Genomic DNA, 25,160 nt, shown 5'->3' with positions numbered 1-25,160 from the left:
ACTTCATTACCATCGGCATTGAGGTTTGTACATGTAGATCTCTTAGAACAGATCTAACCCATATCATTTTGGCTGCAGTTTGAGCCATGGCTCTATATTCTGACTCAGCACTCGATCGGGCCACTACTGTTTGCTTTTTACTTCTCCAGCTTATTAAATTTCCACCTATAAACACACAAAACCCCGTAGTGGACTTTCTATCACTAATGTCCCCTGCATAGTCTGCGTCAGAATAGGCAACTATGTCAAGAGATGAGCTTGGTTTGTATAGTAGTCCTTTATCTGGAGAAGACTTCAAGTACCTGAGAATCATCATTATTGTCTGCCAATGTACTTGGGTTGGTTTATCCATGAACTGACTAATCTTCCTTACTGCCAGGGAAGAGTTTGCCAACTAGAGATCTGAAACTTCTACAGTCAACAGGTTTTGCTTCTTCAAACATGTGCAATTTAGGATCCATTGGAATGTTAGCAGGTTTTGCTCCTAACATTCCTGTTTCCTGTAATAAATCAAGTACATACTTCCTTTGTGATAGAACTAACCCTTCACGGTTTCGAGCCACCTCTATACCCAGGAAATATCTAAGAGTACTAAGATCTTTGGTAACAAAGTGCTTCTGCAGATGATCTTTAGTCTTTGAGATATCTTTTTTATTGCTTCCTATGAGTATAATATCATCCACGTACACAACCATAACCACAACACCTGTGGGAGTCTTCTTAACAAACAATGAGTGGTCTGATGCTGACCTGTTAAAACCAAAAGTTGACATGCTCTCAAACAACTTCTGAAACCAAGCACGTGGACTTTGCTTTAAACCATATATTGCTTTCTTTAACTTGCATACCTTGTAGCACTCTCCTTGAACCTCGAACCCTGGAGGTTGCTGCATATACACTGTCTCAGACAAATCACCATACAAAAATGCGTTCTTCACATCCAACTGGCATAAGCTCCATCTATTATGGACATCCACTGATATTACCATCCGAATAGTACCAAGGCGTGCCACAGAAGAAAACGTTTCGAAGAAGTCGACTCCATACGTCTGGGTGTACCCTTTTGCCACCAACCTGGCCTTGTACAGTTCAATTGAGCCATCTGACTTGTACTTAATGGTGTAGACCCACTTACAGCCAACAATATCAGTGTCAACCGGAGGAGTGACCAACTCCCAAGTGTAACGTGTAATTAAGGCCTCCATCTCATCTTGCATAGCAATTTTCTATTTGAGGTCTATGACTGCCTGATGGTGACTAAGAGGTAGAGATTCAGCAGATAGAGCTATGATGAACTGCTTCATGTGACTCCCAAGTCTCACATCTATAACAAACTTAGATATGGGATGTAAGGTGCATTGCCTTTTACCTTTCCTGATAGCGATGGGCAAATTATCATCCATAATAGATGCTTCAGTCATGGTAGCTGGAGGACTTACTTTTGAGGAAGAAGGTAGTGTAGGTTCTGATTTCGGAGGAAATCTACGAGAGTATACCAGAGGAAGATCATGATACCGTGACTGAGTGTGAGGGATAAGAAAGCTCGTAGGAATTGACTCCAAAGGAAGAGGGGGGATAGGTAATGGCATAGCATCACCCTGATCACATAGTAATCTGGAGGCAGTACTGGAAAAGAAAGGAATGGACTCAAAGAAAGAGACATGCGCACTGACATACTCTCTACGAGCAATGGGATCATAACACTTGTACCCCTTTTGATTTTTTGGATAGCCCACAAAGATACATTTTATGGCTTGAGCCGATAGTTTGTCTCGTTGAGGCCCTAGTTTATGAACAAAACACACACACCCAAACACCTTGGGAGATATCGAGAAAAGAGGTGCATTGGGATATAGGATTTTCACAGGAATTTGTTGTCCCAACGAGGATGAAGGCATACGATTGATAAGGTAGCAGGCTATAAGAATGGCATCTCCCCAATATGAAGGAGGCATACATGATTGTAGCATAAGGCTACGAGCAACATCTAGAAGATGTCTATACTTCCTTTCAGCTACCCCATTTTGTTGGGAGGTATGGGCACAGGTAGTTTGAGGTTGAATGCCATGATTCTTATAAAACAATAGTAACTCATTGGTTTTAAATTCGAGAGCATTGTCAGTGCGAATGATCTTGACAAGAGAATCAAACTAAGTTTTTATTTCAATAATGAGAGACAAAAGGATTGAAAGAACTTTCGATCTGTCTTTTATTAAGAATACACATGACAATCTGAAAAAATCATCGGCAATGACTAAATAATAACGGCACTGGGACCTACTAGGAACTCTACTAGGTCCCCATACATCAACGTGAAAGAAGCTCAAATAATCTTTGGCTCGATGGACTCTGACTTGAAGGAAAAGAACTCCTGTGGTGTTTACCCAACTGCAGGCTTCATACTGGAATGAGGCAGAAGGAGAAATTTGAGGAAGAATTCGACGAAGTTTTGGCAATGGCGCATGACCAAGACGAAGGTGCCATTGATAAGAACTGGAGGATGTCTCAGACACGGCATGCACGGCTCCCAGTGGTTGATAAAGATAGTAGACTCCTCCTTTATAGCCTCCACCAATCCTCTTCCCCGTCAGTAAATCCTGAAACATACAACACAAAGGATCAAAAATCACTCTACAATTGTGCTCTTTTGCAATACGACTAACCGACAATAAATTTTGAGGAAAGAAAGGAGCATGAAGCACATCTGTCAACTGAAGAGAAGGAGAGATGGAAACATTTCCTTGTCCCACAATGGGAGATGAACTCCCATCGGCAAGGACAACTTTGTGATGTTCACCCATGGGGTTTAGCTTGGAAAAAAATTTTGAAGACCCACACAGGTGTCTAGAGGCCCCTGAATCAATAATCCATCTACTACCTTGGTGATTTAATCCTTCACCTGCGAAGCAAGCAACATCAGCAATAGGAGTAACTGCGTCCGAACTAGAAGGGCAGTGAGACACCAACTCTTCATACTCTGCACGACTAAGAGTGACTGAGTCATTGGAGGAACTAGAGGAAATCTCTATGTTAAGCTTCGTAATTTGGGCCTTGGACACACTTGATGTCTAAGAAGAAGCAGGGGGTCTACCATTTTTATCCCAACACCGATCCTCAAGATGCCCCAATTTGCCACAGTAGGTACACTGAAATCTACCTCTTCCTCCTGTACCTCTGCCTCTACCACGTGTATTTAAGAAATTTCCTCTTTCCCAACCTGGAGTGACTACAAGAGCAGATGTTTGTGAGTCAGAGTGAGTCTGCGGAAGGGTGGTAGCTAGTCTGCTCAGGCGATTGTAGGTTTCAGCAAGAGTTGGGACATCTGAACCTTTGCAACTGCAAAATCAAATGATAGTCCAGTCAGGAATCTTGCAACCATGGTTTGCTCCTGATGAGACTTCTGTGTAGTACAACAAAGGGACCTATGTGCATTCAGCATTTCAAACGCAGATTTTACAAACGCATAATATTGGGCAAGCAACTGATCTCCTTGTTGCAGTTGATAAATTTCTTGCTCGACTTGTAAGATGCGGCTCACATTGGTCTCATGAGAATACGTATCTCGAAGGTTGTCCCACATTTCTTTCGCAGTGTTGTAGTAAATAAGACCATCTGCGATATGAGGCAATACGTTGTTCATCATCCACGACATAACAATGTCGTTATCTTCATCCCATGTGTTGTATTTTCCAGTTTTATCGGGAGGTTCCGGTTCTAACAAAACATATTTTTTTCGATGACCAGAAACGGACATCATAAACGTCCGGGACCACCTCGCGTAGTTCGAGTCATCTAGCTTGACAGAGGACCCATACGAGAAAGGGTTCGCAAATGCTTTATACTCTCCAACCAGTTCCCTTTCTTGATCATCATCTTTAGACAACCAAGATGTCATCTTGGCTGAATCACAAACAGTTACCACACTTGACTAATCAAATCTGCAACACTACAATAGCAGGAAAAAAAATACGTCAGATCTGACTTTGAGACTGGCTCCACCAACACCAACACACCCAGATTCTGACGTCAGATCTGATTCCAGATCAGCGTCTGACACATACAGAACAGATCCCTTACGGCCTTCAATGGATCAGATCTCTGCTTGATCTGATTCTTCACAGCCTTCAACAGAACCGATCCCCACTTGATTTGACTTCACGACTTCTCTGCATCAGATCTCCACTTGATCTGAACTTCTCCACCATCCACACGTCAAAGATCATTTGTTTTGAGGCCCGCAGCATCCAATCAATTTACACCGATCAGATTCCCACCAGATCTGATCATCGACAGCGATTAGATTTTTATCATGTAAAAATTTGTGCCGACAACACAGATAATCGAATCAGATCAGCTTCCCACCTGATCTGAGTGCTTCCATGTTTCACGACACTTGCTGCAGTTTTCCACAATCAGCCACAGCAGCATCACACGACCCACGATCAGAAACAGTATCCCAGGAGCGGACGCAACTCTGATACCATGTTGCAATAGGCGTGATGATCTTGGTCGCTAGATCAAGATGTAGCGACCAGATGACACCCACACACACGGCAGCAGAAAACCCTAGAAAAGAAAAGAGGAGAAAAAGAGAGAAAAGAGAAGAGGGAAAACTCGTTATCTTCATTAGACCCTAATCCCTCCTTAAAAAGGAATTAGTAAATAATGGGTTATAAAAAGAGTCCCTCTACTTTTTTACTAATTACATACTACTACCACAATTAAAAGAATATTTCCTTTTTAACAGTACATTTATTACATATACAGGAGTTCTTAAATGAAAAGTAGTTAAGTTCTCCTTCCCATCGTTCTTATCTTATATTTGATTTCATTCATACTATGAAATTTATCATGGAGCTCCTCATCTAAGAAATCCGATCATGGCGACTGATCTACCACAAGGCCCAGTTTGAAATGATGATGTTGCAATATTCATCATTCAGAGAGTCTTGGAAGCCCATTGGTGTGGCAGGTCCTTGTTGGTGACAACTTCTCTACATGGAAGAGAGCGATGATGATGGCCTTGATTGCCAAAAACAATTTGGCATTTGTGGATGGCTCTATCAAGAAGCCTACAGAACCACCAAAGCTCGTAACAGCTTAGTCCTTTCATGGATATTAAACTCTATCCACAAGGATCTAGCAAGCAACGTTATTTATGAGAGTTCGGTCGTTGAAGTATGGAATGAGTTGGGAGAAAGATTCTCTCAATCAAATGCCCCATGCATCTATCAAATAGAGCAAGAGATCATAAATTTGAAGCAAATGCAAACCTTAGTTGCATCATACTATATAAAGATGAAAGGACTTTGGGACGAGTTGGCTTCATACGTGACTCTTCCAACATGCACGTGTGGGGCAATGAAGATTGTTCATGACATGCAACAACAAGATAGACTCATGCAATTTTTAATAGGTTTTAATGAGAGTTTTGGATCCATACGAAGCCAAATATTGCTCATGTACCCACTGCCATTAGTGACTAAGGTATACTCTCTAATTATTCAGGAGGAGAGACAAAGAGAGCTGTGAATCCAACCATCAACCACTAATGTAAAACTCGAAAATTTTTGCTACCAAATTTTTTGTTTATATTATAAAATATTTCAAATTTTGCAAATTGGGCCTAGATCCACATTTCGGATCTAGGACCCATAAAGGGGTAACTAGGTATAAATGATATAAATCACAATTTAATAATAATAATAACAATAAATAAATGAAATTTTAAATTTTTTTAAAAAAAAAAAAATTTATCCGAGGATCCACAGTTGGATCCATTTGGATCCAACTTGTGGATCCATATTGTTTGGACTCGGGTTACGGGTCTCGGGTCCGGACCCGAGCCACGCCCCTGTGTAAACAACTTTTAAAGGAAAGGGGCAACCCGATAAGGGTTGCCCGATAAAGCCTTAACAGAAACAGAAGGGGGGCAGAAGGGGGGGGGGGGTTACGCAGGGCGTAACCGACCCCGCGCCCCTCGGCAAAGAAGGAGGGGGCTTGGGGCCGATAAAGGGGGGAGTGGAGAGAGGGTCTCACCCTCTTCACTCCGTCTCTCTCATCCCTCGTCTCTCTCTTTTGGTGTGCACGCTGGAGGAAGGAGCCATCAGCAGCAGAGCTTCGGCCATCTGCAACCTTCAAGGGGTCCTCGAGCGAGTACTCCCTTCTTCACAGCAGCAGCGGGGAGCGGCACCAGCCGACCGTGCCTACGCGCCTCCAGCCTTCGATCGCCGGGAAACCCATCGGAAAACAGGTACGGGGCTCCTATCGAATCTAGGTGAGGGATCGAACATGGGTTCGATCCCATGCAATCTTTTGAGATGAGGGTCCATGGGAACCCTTTCGAGTAATACAGGATCTACCTGTGTTCTTTGTTTTTATCTGTGTTTCTATTGTTTTCCAATAATAAAAATACGTGTTGGGTCATTTAGGTTTCGTGGGTATTTGGCTGATGGACCAATCGAACTCGATTCGGTTGGCCGATCAGGCCTCAACCATGATAGCAGACCCAGCCGAGCGATCGGCTGGGCATGAAATCAAAAAAAAAAAAACCATGGGGGCGAACCATGGATCGTTCCCCCGTGGCCTGATTTGTTCCTTTCGTGCTTGCTCACCTAATTCTTCCTTTCTTTCATTTAAAAAGAAAAGTCTCTGTGTATGATAATGATTCTAAAAGAACGGACTTTATTTTGTTGAGATCTTAATTTGTGTTTAGACAACTTTCATATATTAAATTTGGGCATCGTGTCAGGGTCGGATTCATGTTCTTGGATTGGATACGTATTCTTGGAATTGTGCTCTTAGGTTTGGAATCGTATTCTTGGATTAGACCCATGTTTCTTTACTGAAAGGGGGTTCAAGCTGATTCTGGTCCCATCAATTGGTAACTGAACGTGTACCTAAGTTGGACTACCATGACACACTCCAAATTGCTTTCTGTTTAAGATTTAAACTGGGTACAGTTCCCTGTGTGTTCCTTTTGTTCTTTTGGGTTGAGAGCATACAGAACTGATAATTATAGTCTGTGTCTTTGCTGGAATGAAGTTTCAAGTTGAGTGAAGCTTGATTAGGGTGGAACGGCAACCCTGATTTTAATAAGATTGTTTTACACACCACCCATGTTCATAAAAGGATTGATTTACGCGTTCAGAAACGACACTACGGTTGAGACTAATGCTATGCAGCTGCTTCTCTTAACAAAAATGACTTCTCTATCCAAAACTAGGAAAAAAGGGGAATCTGTATAGTGATTAACTGGAACTCTGACCGGGAAAAATACCTGTTAGGTGCCCACCTTCCATGGGCTATTCTAGTGCTGAACATAAAATAAAATTCCTGTTATAAAACTGTATGTGTGTGCGTGGGTTGTTTTGACGCAGAATTTGTGAGGATAAACAGCTTGAATGTGTGTTGGTATACAGGCATTAAGCTAAATATGGTGGTCAAAGTTAGCGTTATCCATAATACTGATTTCATTCATGCATAATAGCTGAAAACATTGCTTATGCTTGAGACTTTTTTTTTATGTTCCTGCAGCATATGTATATAGCTGGTTTGGTTAATCAAATTTATCATTTAAATTATGACTGAGTCCCTATGAATGTATCTGTAATCATGGATTCTGAAAAATCAAATTTGCTCATGATAGTCGGTTCTTATGTGTTTCCCACATGCTTTCCTTTTTGGTATAGATCCTCAGCAGTATGCGAACAAAATTTTGATGAAAGCTTATGTTGTATCAGCATAATCAGTGGATTTGGTTGGACGACCCACTCCAGCTGATCCAGTCGGCTGGGATGGTTGACAGGCTCAGTCGACTGGACTGAATTGACTATTTAGTTAGGAGGATAGGGGTCCGGGATTAGTAAGCCCGACCACCTCCCCTAGCATATGCAGAAACTTACATTTTTGCCCGGTGAATATGTAAAATGTTATATTAGCATCTCATTGTACTGTTTGTGCAATCATGAATGTGATCATAGATCGGTTATTGATATTTTTGTGAGCATGTATGCTTGATGAGAATGTGTAATGTATGTGCATACAGACACACTCAAAAGAGGTATGCATTGGTGAACACCCATATGTGATGTATGTAACACACACATATTGAAATTGCATATGAATGAATTATGACATGCATATGTTTGGGTTTATGATTTCATATGTGCATATGCTTTTGGCACTTTGGCTTAGTGTTATAAATAAAACACTACTTTTGTTTTGTGATGTGATGCATCGATGGCCTCAATGGACCATCATCGGCCTAGAGAGCCGTGGGTTTGTTTTTCTTTTATTTATGTTTTTAAATGCATCACTTAAACCACATAAGATGGTTTGACACATTACTACACTGTTCTAGTGGTTTATACGAGCTGGAGTCCCGAATGGGTCCCCGCAAGGGAGGATGCGGGTTTTCACTTTACTTTTGCATATGGTGTTGCAAACTTAAAGAATGAACTTTAAATAAAAATATAAAGAATAAGAACAGTGTAATATACATTCAGGGATATCTCATATGGAGTATGAGAATCTTAGATATCCGGTCTTGGGGAGACTGTGAGGATACAAAAACTCCGTGCGCGTGAATTTGTCCCCTGAACCCGATATTGAGGTTCTTTCTCCTGGCCACGGTTTTAGGGAGAGTCCGCCACTTTACCCGGGAGTGGTGTGTTTGACACAGCTGTTGTTATGGTACCAAAGAAGTGGCACTTGTGGGTGTGGGGTGTCCCTTGTGTCCCCGACATTAGATGTGGAGGTCTAATGTTCCGATGGATGGTGTTATTTCCTGATATCGGTCGAGGGCTAAGTTGGAACCCAGAAATAAAATACAAATTGTGTGTTAAGCTACCCTGGGAACCTACTTGACCTCGGGGTTTGCACCCGTTTGGTGTATCCGCGGGCCACGGTAATTAAAAATAGAAACTTAAAGATGTGTGCATTTAATAGGGCATGCATATGGCAAGATGGAACTTAAATGAAAGATAACAAAAGAAATCATGCATTGCACATAATCATGCATTTTTCTGTTATGCATTAGATCATGCATGTTTGAATCATTCTTGATATCATGATATCATTTGGTGGTAGCATATGATTTACTTGGCGAAATCATGTTGAAAGGTTTGATTATTTAGTTCTTGATATATGACACTGCTCTTGACTAGTGAGTATATGCAATCATTGGTAGTTATGGATATTTGAATGTTGCAAATTTTATATCTGCACTCACTCAAATCATTGTATGAAATCTTATCCATGTTCTTTCTCTCACCTGGTTTCTTTAGAAGTAGCTGTGCTCAGAATTTCGGTTCTGACACCCTACTTTGTTGGTTTTTCACAGGTTATGGTGAACAGTGAAGTTGGAGATGCATCTGGGGATGGATGAGAGTCATACTTGAGCCTGACGGCTTCAACAGAGGACAGAGTGGCTCTTTCTTAAATTCTTCTTGCTTCTTTCCAGTTGTCGCTTTATTTTCAGTTGAATAAAACCTTGTCTTTGAAATTTTCTTACTCATTAATAAAAGAGTTTTTATGGATGATGATTGCAACTTCGTTTGTGGTGGTTGGGCTATCCAATGAAAATTGGAACTGTGAGGACCCCAGATCTCTGGGAAGGTTTCCACAACTCTTAAAAAAAAAAATATTCCGCATTTTTTAAAGGGTATGGATTGGGGTCGTTACAACTAATGACACCATCTTTGCTGCAGCAGCCACCAACCATCAAGCGCGCTTTCAAGCCATTTCTAAAAATCAGCAAGGCCAAGGGCATGTTCGTCCTCGTTGCGATCATTGCGGTAAGATGGGTCACACCAAAGCCAAGGGATACTTCCTTCATGGCTTCCCTACCAAAGCAAGTCATTTAAGTTCTGACTCTAATGCCAACGCAAATGCCAATGTTGCTATTAATAGCAAAGAGAAATCCGTTGATCCTCAGTTTATAACCTGAACAACGTCAACAATTACTTATGTTTATTGCCAAAGGTAAAATAGAACCATTTGTTAACCTAGCAGGTATTTATTTTCCTTCTTGTGCTTCTGTTTTTATCTCTCAAGAATGGATCATGGATACCGGTGCCACTGATCACATGACCCATTCTTTGTCTAGCTCGATAAATCCCAAACTTGCCAATTGTCTTCCTGTTAAACTACCTATAGGGGCATCGGCACCGGTCACCCATGTAGGCGATGTTTTCTTGTCTAGCCAAATTAAAATATCTAACGTCTTTTGTATTCCCAAGTTTAAATCCATCCTTATCTATGTTCGAAAATTAACCCAAGAATTGAAATGTGTTGCCATATTTAATCATGATTCATGTGTTTTACAAGACTCACTCTCGAAGCGTACAATTGGGAAGGGTAAACTGCGGAATGGTCTTTATTTTCTAGAGCTGGCTGGTAATTTTGCCCTTTCAGTTTCTTTTTCATCTTCTTATCTTTGGCACTCTAGACTCGGTCATGTTTCTAATTCTCGCTTACAACCTTTGATTGAATCCAATAAGATTGAATGTCATATGTTTAATGATCATTGTCATGTATGTCCTCTTGCCAAGCAAGTTCGTCTCCTGTTTCCTAATGGAGCCATTTCTATATATGTCCCTTTTGAATTGATTCGCATTGACATATGGGTGGGTGGGTGGGGGGGGATATCAAACTTCGTTATTATCCGGAGCTCATTATTTTTTTACCATCGTTAATGATTTTAGTCGATCAACATAGGTGTACCTGATAAGGTATAAATCCGAGGCTTTTCACATTTTACAATTTTTTTTTGCTATAATACGTACTCAATTTAAAACCCATGTTCTACAAATTATAAGTGATAATCGTGCTTAGTTTTTCTCTAAAGAAATACAAATTTTTCTAAATGAGAGAGGGATTCATCATCAACACAATTGCATCTCAACGCCCAAACAAAATGGTGTTGTTGGGCGTAAACATCGTGATCTCCTCAATGTGGCTCGGGCTCTTCGATTTCAAGCAAATTTACCATTAAAATTTTGGAAAGATTGCATTTTGACCTCGACATATCTCATCAATAAGTTACCCACTAAAGCCTTAGGGAGAAAGACACCTTATGAGGTTTTTTTTGGTCGAACCCCTCGCTATGATCATTTAAAAAATTTTGGAAGCCTTTGTTATGCGTATAACATCAATTATACACATAGATTTGATGCTCGCGCTAGAAAATGTGTATTTATTGGTCATCCCTTCGGACAAGTTGGTTATTGCTTGTACGATCTTGATACCCCAACACATTCACTAGTCGAGATGTTAAATTTCATGAGGACATATTTCCTTTTCAAGAAAAAAAAAATGTGCACCAAATAATGACGGAGATAGTGTCCTTCCCCTTTCCATACCCGACTTTTATCTAGACGATAGTGTTCCTAATGACGTTCAACAAAGTTCATTAGAGCACTCTCTTGAAGTGCAAGATGATCCCTCCATCATCACCTCCAATGTTGATCCCAATACCATTGTTGCAACAATTCATGGAGCACTTATATATATATATATATATAGAGAGAGAGAGAGAGAGAGAATCGTTATCTTATTAGGGCTACTCTCCTCTAGTTTAAATATAGGTTAGCCTAAAGAGAAATTACATATGGGTCCCTCATTTGTATATTAAATATCAAAAAGGAACATTTTAAGAATAAAACATAATCCAGACTACTAATCTTAACACTCCCCCTCAAGCTGGAGCATAGATATCAATCATGCTCAGCTTGTCACAACAATGAGAGAAACTAGGTCTCGTGAGTGCCTTGGTAAAAACATCAGCTACTTGATCTTCGGAAGACACATGATCTGTACAAATATAACCAGCCTAAACCAAGTCACGTACATAGTGACAGTCAACTTCAATATGTTTAGTCCTTTCATGAAAGACGGGATTGTTTGCAATATATGTAGCAGCCCTATTGTCACACACCATCAACATAGGTAGGGATATTTTCACCTGATGGTCGATCAAAACTGATTTTACCCACATAATCTCAGCTACGGTTTGAGCCATAGCTCGGTATTCAGATTCAGCACTCGACCTGGCTACAACAGTTTGTTTCTTACTCCTTCATGTAACTAGATTTCCTCCCACAAAAACACAGAATCCAGTTGTTGACTTTCTGTCTTCAATAGATCCCGCATAATCTGCGTCAGTGCAAGCAACAACGTCCAAGGAAGAATTTTGTTTAAACAATAGTCCTTTACCAGGAGATGACTTTAGATACCTAAGAACCATCATAACTGCATCCCAGTGAACTTTGGTAGGTTTATCCATGAATTGACTGATTTTACTCACAGCTAATGAGATGTCCGGTCTAGTGACTGTCACATATAACAACTTACCCACCAAGGATCTAAAACTGGTACTATCCACATATTCAGACTTCTCATCGAACATATGAGTTTTGGGATCCATAGGAATGTTAGCAGGCTTCGCTCCTAGCATTCCAGTCTCTTTTAATAAATCTAACACATACTTTCTTTGTGACAAAACTAAGTCTTCTTTGTTTCTCGCAGCCTCGATACCCAGAAAATATCGAAGGGAACCAAGATCTTTAGTAACAAAGTGTTTCTGAAGATGATCCTTTGTTGCAGAAATATCTTGGGCACTGCTCCCTGTCAATATGATGTCATCGACATATACCACCATAACCACAATTCCAAAACTAGTTTTCTTGATAAACAAGGAGTGGTCTGAAGCAGACCTGTCAAAACCAAAATCCGACATTACCTCAAATAATTTGTGAAACCATGCCCTAGGGCTCTGCTTCAGGCCATAGATAGTCTTCTTCAACTTGCACACTTTCTGACACTCCCCCTAAACCTCAAAGCCTGGGGGTTGTTGCATGTAGACTGTTTCATGCAAATCCCCATACAAATAGGCATTCTTGACATCCAACTGAAACAAAGGCCATCCATATTGCACAGCAACAGAAAGAACAAGACGAATAGTGCCAAGGCGAGCGACTGGGGAAAAAGTTTAAAAAAAGTCAACACCATATGTCTGAGTATAGCCTTTTGCAACCAACCGAGCTTTATACCGTTTAATTGACCCATCCGAGTTATATTTAATGGTATATACCCATTTGCAGCCAACAATATCTGCATCAGTAGGAGGATCAACCAAGTGCCAAGTGCCCCTAGAGCATAGGGCATCCATCTCATCCCACATAGCCTGCACCCATTTGGGGTCGAATAGAGCTTGACTGTGATGAAGCGGAACAGAGGAGGCAGACAAAGCTGAAACAAAATTCTTCATAGATGCCCCAAGATTAACTTCTGAAACAAATTGTGAAATGGGATGAAGGGTGCACTGTCTTTTTGCTTTGCGCAGAGCAATAGGAAGATCATCATCAAGAACAGAAACTGCAGTATGCTCAGAGATACTTACTTCAGGGGAGGAAGATAATGGGGGCATGGTGGTAGGTGGTAACCTGTGAGTGTATACTATAGGAGGGTTTCGGTAGCGAGACTCACCAGAGGATGGAGCCAAAGGTTGTGGAGGAAACGACTCTAAAGGAAAAGGAGGAATTGGCAGAGGGAGAACATCACCATGGTTCTCCTGTAACCTTGGAGTAGCACTCGAAAAATATGGAATAGACTCAAAGAAGGTAACGTCCGCACTGACATACTCTTTATGGGATATAGGGTCATAACAACGATATCCTTTTTTATTCTTAGGATACCCAAGGAAAACACATTTAATAGACTGCGACGCAAGTTTATCTCGATCAGGACCCAATTTATGCACAAAACACACACATCCAAAAACTTTAGGGGGGATAGGAAAGAGAGGAACCTCTGGATAGAGAATTTGGATTGGGATCTGGTCTTCTACAGAACTTGAAGGCATGCGATTTATAAGAAAGCCAGCAGTCAAAACCGCATCTCCCCAGTATGACGCAGGCATATTGGATTGAATCATTAGACACCGAGCAACATTGAGGATTTGTCGATGCTTCCTCTTAGCCACACCATTTTGCTGGGATGTATGGGGACATGTAAATTGAGGTTGAATCCCATTAGTAGAATAAAATTGAAGCAAGTCTTTGGATTTGAACTCCAGAGCATTATCAGTGCGAACAATTTTAACACACACGTCAAATTGAGTTTTTATTTCAGCAATTAAAGATTTAAGAATAACAGGGCCTTGAGACCGATCTTTTAACAGGAACACCCACGATAACCTTGAGAAGTCATCAACAATGACCAAATAATGACGACACTGAGTCCTAGTAGGAATCCTACTTGGACCCCATACATCAACATGAAGAAGATCAAACAGTCTTTGACTCGACGGACTTAGACTAGAAGGAAAGGAGCTTCTGCAATGTTTTCCCAATTGACATGTTTCACATTGAAACAAAACTGAAGGAGGTATATGAGGAATGACACGACGAAGTTTTGGCACTGGAAGGTGACCCAGACGACGATGCCACAATAAAGGACTTGAGAATGATGTAAGAGCAGAGTAGACCGAACCCACTGGTTGATGTAAATAATACACACCACCTTCCTCATGACCGCCACCGATCCTCTTTCCCGTCAGCAAGTCCTGAAAGGTGCAACCCATAGGATAAAAAATCACCCTACAATTTAACTCTTTTGTCATTTGACTGACAGACAACAGATTCTGTGGAAAGGCAAGAGCATGAAGAACATTTGACAATTGAAGAGTGGGGGAAATAGACATGCTTCCCTGCCCTACAATTAGAGAAGAACTGCCAACAGCAAGAACTACTACTTTTTTATCAGACACAGGTTTTAAATTTGAAAAATTACATGAATTTCCACACAAGTGTCTAGATGCTCCTGAGTCAATGATCCACTTACCACCGTGGCCTGATAGACCATCACTTTCAGAGTATGCAACCTCAGCAACAATAGAGTTTGAAGTGGATGGGCGTAAGGCTAGAAGCTCTTCATATTCAGTTCTGCTAAGAGTTACAAAATCATTGGAATAATTTGCATCTGATTTTTGCTCCCCTTTTGGTAAATCCGCCATTACTATTACTATTTAATATAAATTGTTCTTCACGGCAACCAGATATGGGCAAACCAAAGGTAGAAAGCAGGTTCACGACAAAAACAATATATATAATCTGTATCCACGACCATTACTGAACCATTTTCAGCAAAAAAAACAGCACAAAGATTGGAAAGTCGTAATAGAAAGTTGGCCAACTGAATCAAATGAGGTCTGTCACCATACGCTTAGATAATATCATTCCATACCTGACATCGAGATTCATCAGAACCTATATAAGCATGACCCAAAAAAAAACTCTAATAGATTTTTTTGACGTCAGATCTGGTACCAAATCAACGTCTGACACTCATAGAACAATTCCCTTATAGCCTTCAATAGACCCGATCCCCACTTGATCAGTCTTCTCCACGATCCACACACCACAATCTTCAAGATTGTATCACTCTGGCTGACCTGATCCAACAAATATAACTTCAGCCATATTTAGATCTGGCTGAATTTAGGCTTTCTGAAATCAGGCCTCGACAGTGACCTAGACACAGATCTGAAATCCAGATCTATCTTCCACACGTTGGTTCAATCACAGAGGATACAACAGTGACTCCTTATCGTACAGGATTCTCAAAAAAAAAAACTAAAAGAAAGCACTGTATAGGATTCACGGCAACCCCAGATCAATCGGAAAGAGCCAATCCAAAAAAAAAAAAATCAGTGTAACGCCCCAAAAATCCAGGACTTGTAACTTTTTTGAATAGTTTAAAAAGCTTTGAAATCATACAATAATCAGAGTTTAAATAATACTTCAGCGAAAAATGATATTTTTAAAACCACAAGTCAATGGACCTTGAGCGCATTACAGCGTAAACTTTCCTTTTGTCAAATCCCGCACAACCATTGAAATCAAATGGTCTAGAAACGGAGTTTCAATAATTGAGAATTCGTTTGTTGAAACCAAGAAGAAGCTTACTAAAACAGTTTTATTAACTCACGGTTTAAGAAAAGAGAAATTTTGAAACACACTTTATTCCAAATTTACCAACATGTCCTCAGGAGCGAAACGTCAGGGAAAGAGCTCTATCTTGATCTCATCACGCCATCATGCCATCACAACTGTATTACCTATCCATTACCTGCCCATAAAATGGGTCAGTTTCACTAAAAACTGGTAGGTGCACAGACATGACAATATTGAACATAATTAAGCAGAATAATTTAATATGTCAGGTAGACAGGCAATTATATAGCAATTTAATTTCAACAGATTCAGAGAGCAACTATCATGAGCACAATGCTAAAATTATTACAAGCATTTTACTGGCACAAGTAGGCTAACTATTACAAGCGAAGCACTGCACAAGAAAGTTAACTAGCAAAATACAATGCTTCGCCAACCACACACACAATTCCATAAGTATTGAACTTGTTGTACCCTATAACTTCCATATGGGCATAACTCAACAAACTGTGTGATCAGATTATGTTTCGATATTAACTGGCCAAGCGGGTACGCACAAGGCACGACTCTAGAAACAGCCTAGACTGATCCGGGGGTTTATTATGCTATGTATTTTATGATAACCCGGATAGCTGACAGAGTCCGCACCTAAGGGGACGGTCGGTGACCAAGAGAGAAATCCCCGAAGCAGCATAAACAATGCATCCCAAACATGGAGAGCTACCACCTAGGATAATTATGGTAGTCTCATTCCCCTAACTCCGATGACTGGGGAAGCCGAGTCTTTTGCTCGTAACTGCCATTAATGGCCTGTCCATCGAAGTTTTGTACCTTCCTGTCCTCTCTCCTGACAGGAGTCAGCGATTCGAATGAGTACATCAGGGGTAGTTAACTGAAGACCCATTCTACAGACCCTGGTCTTTCGACCCACTCGAGTATCTTGCCGGTGAAGGCGAAAACATCACTTATTTAGGTGATCACAACATTTTGTTATTTGCGCTCATCAAGGTTGCCACAACCTCCTCATCCAATCATCGCAACGTAAGAAGACGTACTTGTCAAAAAGTACGGTCGTACATGTCATAAGTACGACTACGATGAAAGGGATATGGTTCCACAAAAGAAACCCCAACAGATATTATCTGCAAAAGAATTAATACAACACAGCCTGGCAAGATAAGTTTTGAATTCACTTCAACAACATTTTTCATATTTCATAATGCAAGGTCATCTCGGATCTCTCGTCCGATCAACAAAGTACTTAACATGTTGTGCATGTCTAAAAGTACGCTATACTGAACCAGGGAGGTCTGTGGGCTTCTCAAAAGGAATACCCAACACACAACTTCATAACAATTCAAAAAAATATAGGAGTGCTCATTTGGCACGATTCATCCTTAAAAGCCATAATGCCACATTAAGTCATTCACACAAGACACAACACTATCAATCTTACCTCCAAAATTTATCTTAGTATCGACATGTGACACTAGATTGATACATAAAGAATGGGTCCTTCAACAGAACCCCACTCATTCATATGCTCATGCCCCTGATCGGGGTTATTCAAAATGAGCCGCAACTTGAATCAAGGTTATAAAACATTTCTCCCAAGTGTGTGGACTTGGGAGGGGCCAAATGTGACTTCGCAATCCTGTAAGACTTAATCATACTTTGCAAAAGTTGTGCATTTTGAAGAGCCCTGGGTTTGCAGAAGGAAATCCTCTTTAAAAGAACTATAGTGCACAAGTGCAACTTCTAGTGTTTTGAAACAAGTGATATCAGGATAGGCACAAGACTACGTTTATGTAAGTACATATTTACCATAAATATGAGCATGTGCAGGTTATAACCTGACAACAAGCAACTCTCGACTTGCAATGCCGCACATCGAGCGAAACGCACATAAGTAACACACGAGGTACCAAAACCATACCTTGACCAGTTAGATAGGCAAACACATAAGGTCATAAGTAATACACGAGAAACGAAGTCGTACCTCACTCAAAGGAAACGTGCAGGCAAAAATGTATGCAAGCAAACAAGGGCATATGTATTTCAAGAAATACGAAACCACACCTCAACTCATAAGCAACTATGCAAAATAATGATCGAAGAATGAAATTGTACATCGACCCATAGGAACGTACAGGCAAGTATATATGCAAGCAATTAAGGGCATAAGTATTACAAAAAGTATGAAACCACCTTCAACCACATAATCAAATACGCAAATTAATACTCAAAGAGTAAAATCATACATCGACTCATAAATATGCAGACAAAAAATATGCAATGCAGAAGCAATATAAATCTAAGCATATCTAGCATGGGCATCTTAATTATTTCAACTTAAATAGGTTCATTTATTGCCCTTTGTGCGACTTTACCCTACCTCGGAATGTCGTGCAGCTGTGTACGCCTACGCGTGAGGATAATACAAGAGTCGGGCCGCGGAGCACGATCGGGACCTGTTGCGTAAATATGCAAGAGTGTTAAATATTCCATTTTGCTAATATAATTAATGGCGCGACCGAGGCATTGGTAGAATTAGGCGACAGGGACGAGCCACTGCCGAAAACAGCAAGGCGGCAGGGGCCCTCGGCTCCTACCGACAGAACAACAAATGGCAGGGGCCTCGGCCCTTACCCGACAACAACTGACAGGGAGTAAAACCCTGATTGTTGATGACAGCGAGGCGGCAGGGGACGAGCCCCTGCTGACGGCACTAAAGCGGCAGGGGGCAAGCCCCTGCCAACAGCAGCGAAGCGATAGGGGGAAAATAACCCCTGCCATCGGCAGCGAATCGACAGGGGTCGAGCCCCTGCCGACAACAGCGATTCGGCAGGGGTCGAGCCCCTGTCGACGGCGGCGGATCGATAGCGAAATGGCAGGGGTCAAGCCCCTGCCGACGGTAGCGATTCGGCAGGGGTTGAGCCCCTGCCGATGGCAGCAAAACAGCAGGGGAGGCAGCCCCTGCCGTCAGCACCGAAGGGGCAGGGGCTAGCCCTTGCCGACGAGAGAGGGATCGGAGCGGCAGGAGCCATCAGCCTCCTGCCGACCCCTTCGCAGATCATGGCAGAGGGGAGGGTGACAGGGGCCAAAGGCCCCTGTCGGGCTTGAAAAGAAATGGCAGGGGCCATCGACCCCTGCTGGGTTTTAAAAGAAGAGGGGCCGGGAGACAGGGGGACGACCGACCTCCTGTCGGTCGCCCGATCTCTCACAGGAGTAGACAGAGGCCCCGTAGGCCCCCTGTCGGCCTCAGATGGATACGCAGGGTGCTGCAGGGGTCGTGCGCAGCCTGCCGGCCTCCCTGCGAACCCCTAAGAAGGGGAAAAAATAAAGGGAGGCGAAGAGGGAGGGCACGGCAGGTGCTGTGCGCCGCCTGCCGGCGTCCTGGTGAGGTGACAGAGAGGGAGATGGGAGGGGGAGGAGGAGAAGGTAGAGTGGTGTACCTGGAAGGAGAGGAGGCGAGGTGGCTGGCGGTCGGCGGCGCGCGCAGGGAAGGAGGAGGCGTCGGTCGGGGTTGCCGGCGAGGTTGTCGCCTGCAGGGAACGAGAAGGGGGGCGGGGCATCTATCCTCCCCTCCCGTAACGCTCTTAAAGAGCTCGGGGAGGGGCGATAAAAGGGGAAACCCCGATGGGTTTCCCTTATCGGGTCGAATGCGCGGGTGAGGGGTTGCGGCGCACAGGGGAGGGTTTGTTTTTAAACAACTCCTCCCTCTGTGTCGGGTTTTAAAACCCTACCGTTAACGGGCCCGGGTCGGGTCCCGACCCGACCCGGCTCGGGTCCAATTAAATATTTTTTTTTTGTGAAAAACGTGGGTTTTACAATCAGCATCCAAATCCATGAATATCCAACACCCAGATCTGTGATCCGATCTGAACATACGATCAGATCCAAAGAAATATTTAGATCTGCGACTATAAGAGTTCCCACGACAAATCTGGTCGTCACCCACATCCACGAAAAAAAAACAGGCCGCCACCCACTTCACTTCAACATTACTGCAACGTACCTGTATCCACCAGATTTGATCAACCGAACCATACTTCCACCTTGACTTTTAGATCTTAAGTCTAGTCCCCTTCACGCGATCTGGTACCCTTCACGCATGCTTTTGGCGCAGACCCAGAAGTCATGCCCCTTCACGCGATCTGGTGCTCTTCACGCATACTTTGGCGCAGACCCCGAAGTCACCCCCAAGGTCGCCAGCTCTGATACTATGTTGCGACAGTTCATGGAGCACTCAGGAACCGAGAGAGAGAGAGAGAGAGAGAGAGAAAAAATCATTATCTTATTAGGGCTACTCTCCTCTAGTTTAAATAGAGGTTAGCCTAAAGAGAAATTACATATGGGTCCCTCATTTGTATATTAAATATCAAAAAGGAACATTTTGAGAATAAAACATAATCCAGACTACTAATCTTAACAACCATCACTGAAACTCTCCCCGACATTCAAAATTTCATTGTCGACCATCATCCTTGACGATCTCATAGGCTGAAAACTACACCAGCATATCTCAAAGACTATGAATGCCATGCCCTAGTTTATTTCAACCAATCGACGACAGAGAGAATGAAGGGCACACGATATCCACTTAGCTAATACCTTAGCTATAACAAATTCTCACCATCCCATAAAGCCTTTCTTGTTACCATTCTCCGTTCATCCGAAGTTCCAAACCAAAAAAAAAATTGCAAGATATGAAACAACAACATTGGCAACATGTTATGCCTGCAGAAATTCGGGCACTTGAAGAAAATCATACCTAGAATATTGTGTTATTACCGCCCGAGAAGCAACCTATTGGTTGCAAGTGGGTTTGTAAAACGAGGTACAAGTCAGATGGCACAATCGAAAGATATAAAGCACGCTAGGTTGCAAAAGGCTACACTCAAGTTAAAGGAATCGATTTCAATGAAACCTATGCTCTGGTAGCCAAATTGGTTATAATAACTGTCATCCGGAATTGGCATGTTTTCCAACTTGACGTTAACAACGCATTTCTTCATGGTGAGTTCCATGAAGAAGTGTACATGCAGTTGCCACCTAGATTTTCTAAAAAGGGGGAAAATATGGTTTGTCATCTAAATAAATCGATCTATGGATTGAAGCAATCATCCAGGAATTGGTTTCTCAAGCTTTCTCATGCTCTCAAAGAAATCAGTTTTATCCAGTCCAAGGCCAATTATACTCTTTTCAGCAAAATTGTTGGTAAGATTTGTACCTTTATGCTAGTTTATGTTGATGATACCATCGTAGCAGGAAATGATGGAGAGCACATCAAGTCCCTAAAAAGTCTACTTAATTCTATGTTTCAGATCAAAGACCTTGGTTTGCTAAAATATTTTCTCGAGATAGAGGTAACCCAATCCAAACAGGGTATATTTTTGTCTCAAATAAAATACACATTGGACATTCTCGATGATATTGGCTATTTGGGAGCGCGACCCACAGATTTTCCTATAGAGCAGCATCTTAAACTTGACAATTCTAAAGGTGAACTCCTCCATGATGCTAGTCAATATAGGCAGCTTGTGGGTCGACTAATCTACCTCACCATCGCTCGCCTAGAGATTGTTTATCCAGTTCACATTATCAGCCAATTTGTTCATTAACCTCGACAACCTCACTTAGATGCGGCTTTAAGACTTTTGAGATACCTTAAAGGCACACCCAGTCACGGCATATTATTATCCTCTACCAGTTCCCTGCAGCTTATTGGATATTGTGACTCAGATTGGGCTGCATGCACAATGACTCAATGATCCATTTCATGGTATTGCCCCATGCTTGGCACGAGCCCAATTTCCTGGAAAACAAAGAAACAAACCATGGTTTCGAGATCTTCAGCTAAAGTCGAATATGGTTCAATGGCCAATGCATGTTGTGAACTCACATGGCTCACTTATGTCTCATGAGATCTTGGAATTGATCAGTTACATCCTGTCACATTATTTTGCGATAATCAGGCTGCCATCCACATTTCTGCCAATCCAGTGTTTCATGAGCGGACGAAACACATAGAAATAGACTGCCATGTTGTCTGAGATAAGATACAGAATGGGATTTTGCAAACAAAGTATATCCCATCAAATCTATAGTGTGCCGATCTATTCACAAAGGCTCTTGGGCATGCTCAATTTCATCTTCTCAAATCCAAGTTGGGAATGATTGATCCCCATTCTCCAACTTGAGGTGACATATTGGAAAATCTGGTAAAAATGTAACAAATCTGGTGGAGCTGATCAGGATACAGCCAACATTTTCTAAAATCAAGGAAGCAATCTGATAACGTGTGGAGCGGGTGGAGCTGGCTAGGATACAGGATACAGCTAACATTTCCTTTCCTAAAATCAAGGAAGTTGTTGAACAACTTACCCAAGCTCTGTCACGTATAATCAAATGCAGATGAAATCAAGGGACTGTTTTATTTTTACTTTTAGTAACTTTCATTGTACATTTATTATATATACAAGAGTTCTCAAATGAAAAGTAGTTAAATTCTCCTTCCCATCGTTCTTATCTTATATTTGATTTCATTCATACTATGAAATTTATCAATACAGTCGTGTATTATCATCTGTAAGAATAATCTAAAAAAAAATCTAAATGCAGACTCATTTTTAGTTATCCACAATCGGATAGACCATTCAGAAAGAACGCCAGTTCAAAGCACATTTAACTAAAATAAGAAACAAACCAATAAACCAACCAGCACTCTATCTTCCGAATGCAGATAAATCACCCACATCTTAAAAGGAAAATAGAAAACCAAGTTCAGATGCAGACCTTCCTCAATGAAAACTGACAGCCCGAAATCCGTTGCCTTCAACATCGCGTTTTCATGCTTGCTTGCCAACAAGAAGTTCTCAGGCTTGAGGTCCCTATGCATCACACCCATGAAATGGCAAATGTGGACAACATTCACAATTGCCCTGCAAATTGAAGCTGCTGCCCGCTCAGAGTAATGGCCTTTTGCAATGATCCGGTCGAAGAGCTCCCCGCCAGCGCATAACTCCATTACCACATGCACAGAATGCCGATCCTCATAGGCCCCCTTGAATTCCACAATATTGGGCTGGCCAGAGAGATGCTGCAGTATCTGAATCTCTCTCTTGATATCCTCCTTATCATTTCTACTGACAAGTTTCCTCTTAGATATGGATTTACAGGCATAAGCAATTCCGGTTGAGATCTCAGTGCAGAGGTAGGTGACACCAAACTGACCCCTCCCCAATTCCTTACCCAAAGTGTAGAAGGACTTTACATCAGAGAAGGGCTTACCCAAGATGGTATTTGCCGAAGGGGCTGGCTTTGGTTCCAGGGCAGCAGGCTGCATAAACGGCGAAGGCGAAGGCGACGGCAGCGGCCTTACCGGTGGAGGAGGCGCCTGGACCGGTTGCTGTGCCGGCCTCTCAGGCACATGAATCTTTGGTTGAGCTAAATTCTCATAGTGATGATGTTGGGGATGGTCCCTTCCTCTTCCTTCCCCTTCATTTCTGCCCTTTCTCTCTGCCATACCATTGGTTTTTGAAGCTGCAGCTCCGTGTTTACTGAAACAGACACCCATCTCCAACACCCAATATCTCAAATCACCAGAAAGCAAATCTCAAGTTCTAGAAAGAAAGAAAGAAAATAAAATAACCCAGATCAGGATTTTATGATAAAATGGTGAATCTGGGATTTTAGAGAAAGATGCTCAGGATATCCTCTGTGTCAGAGAAGGCAACAAGATTTGAATGGGAGGGAGGGAACCCAAGTCAAGAGTTTCATGGAAAAGTGATGTCTTCAAGCGTTTGACTGGAAAAGAAAAAAAAGAAACTGATACTGAATAACTTTAGGTTGGAACAGTGTCCAAATCAAGATTTAGGAAGTGAGTTCTGATTCTTCAAAGTAACTGATTCTGGGGTTCCTCAATCTCGAAAAACTCTGTCTCTCTCTCTCAGTATCTTTTCATGCCGAATCTCAATCGTGGTAGAAGAGAATCAAGAGTGAAGGGGTGACACTCAAAACAGAATTTGGAATTGAAGAGTTGTTATGGGGAGACGGTGGTTGTGATAATGAGAAGATATTTAGGTGACAATGAAGACACCATCAAGTCAGTTTCTGACGATGGTGAGTGGAGGGAAGAGGACAGAGGGGCCTGCGTGTTGAGGGACAGAGGGCACCACAACCAATTTCTCATGCCAAGAAGGAAGGGAAGCAAATGGGAGGCTTCCTTGCTCATGCATTCTCAAGTAGAGGAAGGATGTGATGATGGGAACTTTTTTGGATTTTTAATAATCACAGGAATATTGTTCCCACAAGAAGTCAAAAACCCAGAAAGAAAGAGTTCGTCTTTTTTGGATTTTTAATAATCACAGGAATATTGTTCCCACAAGAAGTCAAAAACCCAGAAAGAAAGAGTTCGTCTCTCTCTCTCTCTCTCTCTCTCTCTCTCTCTCTCTCTCTCTCTCTCTCTACGTGAGAAGCGTCAGAAATGAGTCCACCAGTAAAGTCAAATTGATTCTTTGATTTTTTAAAACGACTACACTGCATCATTGAATTACATTTTTAATTTTAAATTTCAATTATTGGTTTGTTATTTTACAAAAAACCCCACAAATTTTATTCATAATTCAAATTCATACCAAAAAACATATAATTCAAAATTACGCACACTAATTTATCTTAGTTTATTCAAATTCATACCCCCTACCCTACCTACTATTCTTCCTTTGGCCATAATTAATACTTCATAAATTCAAAACTATACCACTTTTACCCTAATTAACTATGCTTCTCTTTGCCCATCTCACTCTCTCTCTCTCTCTACATAAGTATAAAATTGACTTTTTATTAAATATAAAAGCAAGGAAAATTTGGGCATTATTTTGTATTGGAATAACCCTTGCTTTTTAATTTGGATCTTTATTTCTTTATTAATATAAAATGACCTTATTTCAGTTGTTTGTTTGCATTAAATATTACTCTTTTATGAAAAATAATAAGTGGATTTGGATTTGGATGACAAATTACTGAATACAATTTATAGAAATAAATGCTGTAAGATGCTTCATAAATAGCCAATTAAGTTATAAAGACCTTAGTTTAGACCAGGTGTCAACGGATCGGTTTTACCAGGACCAAACCCTATCGGGTCCAGGTATGGTGACAAATAAAAAGACCCAATTAAGACCCGGGTCCGGATTGACC

At 41.6% G+C, this 25,160-nt stretch overlaps 1 protein-coding gene across 2 annotated transcripts in view; it reads right to left on the bottom strand.

The window, feature by feature from the left end:
* Nucleotides 1-24,125, bottom strand: part of LOC149844605 (calcium-dependent protein kinase 2-like) — a 38,706-nt gene extending 14,581 nt beyond the window's left edge. The window contains exon 1 of one of the 2 annotated variants that reach the window (XM_089994926.1): nucleotides 22,755-24,125. In XM_089994926.1, coding sequence (XP_089851052.1) covers nucleotides 22,755-23,535 — 781 coding nt within the window. In that variant the 5' untranslated portion in view covers nucleotides 23,536-24,125. The remainder of the gene's footprint in view (nucleotides 1-22,754) is intronic. The other variant, XM_089994922.1, reaches the window with a different exon arrangement.
* Nucleotides 24,126-25,160: the final 1,035 nt, after the last annotated feature.

Source organism: Nuphar pumila, chromosome 2 (genome assembly GCF_984573655.1).
Source record: "Nuphar pumila chromosome 2, dmNupPumi1.hap1.1, whole genome shotgun sequence".
NCBI lineage: Eukaryota > Viridiplantae > Streptophyta > Magnoliopsida > Nymphaeales > Nymphaeaceae > Nuphar > Nuphar pumila.
This window is presented reverse-complemented; position numbering and strand designations above follow the sequence as displayed.